Source organism: Aphanomyces invadans (assembly GCF_000520115.1).
Source record: "Aphanomyces invadans strain NJM9701 unplaced genomic scaffold supercont1.37, whole genome shotgun sequence".
NCBI classification, from domain to species: domain Eukaryota; phylum Oomycota; class Saprolegniomycetes; order Saprolegniales; family Verrucalvaceae; genus Aphanomyces; species Aphanomyces invadans.
Genome location: NW_008580182.1, coordinates 157,001 through 157,697, shown reverse-complemented (window position 1 = coordinate 157,697; position 697 = coordinate 157,001). Strand labels below are relative to the sequence as shown.

General features: G+C 51.1%; 1 protein-coding gene across 1 annotated transcript; it reads left to right on the top strand.

Moving 5' to 3' along the window:
• Positions 1-326: 326 nt before the first annotated feature.
• H310_12209 (hypothetical protein) lies at positions 327-608 on the top strand (the record flags this gene model as incomplete). The annotated part of the gene is made up of 2 exons (XM_008879195.1): positions 327-486; positions 529-608. The coding sequence occupies 2 exons, from the start codon at positions 327-329 to the stop codon at positions 606-608; spliced, it is 240 nt and encodes a 79-aa protein (XP_008877417.1).
• Between the last annotated feature and the right edge of the window lie 89 nt (positions 609-697).

Here is a 697-nt window from a genome sequence, read left to right as displayed (position 1 = left end):
TACACGCTGTACCTCCTCCAACAAACAATCACCGCCGAGGCACACGCATACCACGCACACAAGCAGTCACGTCGATGGTGCGTCAATTCATTCGCGCCAGGAGCATGACACGAACTCGTACAGTTGCAAAAGACATCATGGCACTACTGTAGGAGCGTGGTGTATTGACCTGCAATGTTTCGAACAAACAAGACGTGTTAAACTGTTTGCGTCGTGTTCAACAATACTTGCAAAACTTGGGCTTTAAGCGTGGAAAGCGACGCGGACAGGCAACCTATGCCGTGTCGAACGTCCATGCTGCTGCTCGCGACATCTATGTCGAACAAATGACGAAACTCGCCCCAGGAACTCCTGTGGTTTACCTCGATGAGAGCTGCATTCATCATCATTACGCCCGTCATCACGACAGCGACAGTCTGTGCGATCCTACCGATGACGGAGTGGTCAAGGACAAGCACAAAAGCCGCCACCTGTGTTTCATCGATGGTATTATGGCTGGCGCTCGACCTGAGGACGCACGTCTTGTAGGCTTGGATATCTTCCAAGGCGGCGCGAAGCCGCGACACGAACCGAAGGACTACCGCGGGATGTTTGTCCACGACTACTGATCTCCCCCCCAGATCGAAACGGGTCAAAACTAATGTTTTCTCAAAATTTATTCTTGGGAGTACTCATTAGATTTCGGAGGCTATTCAAA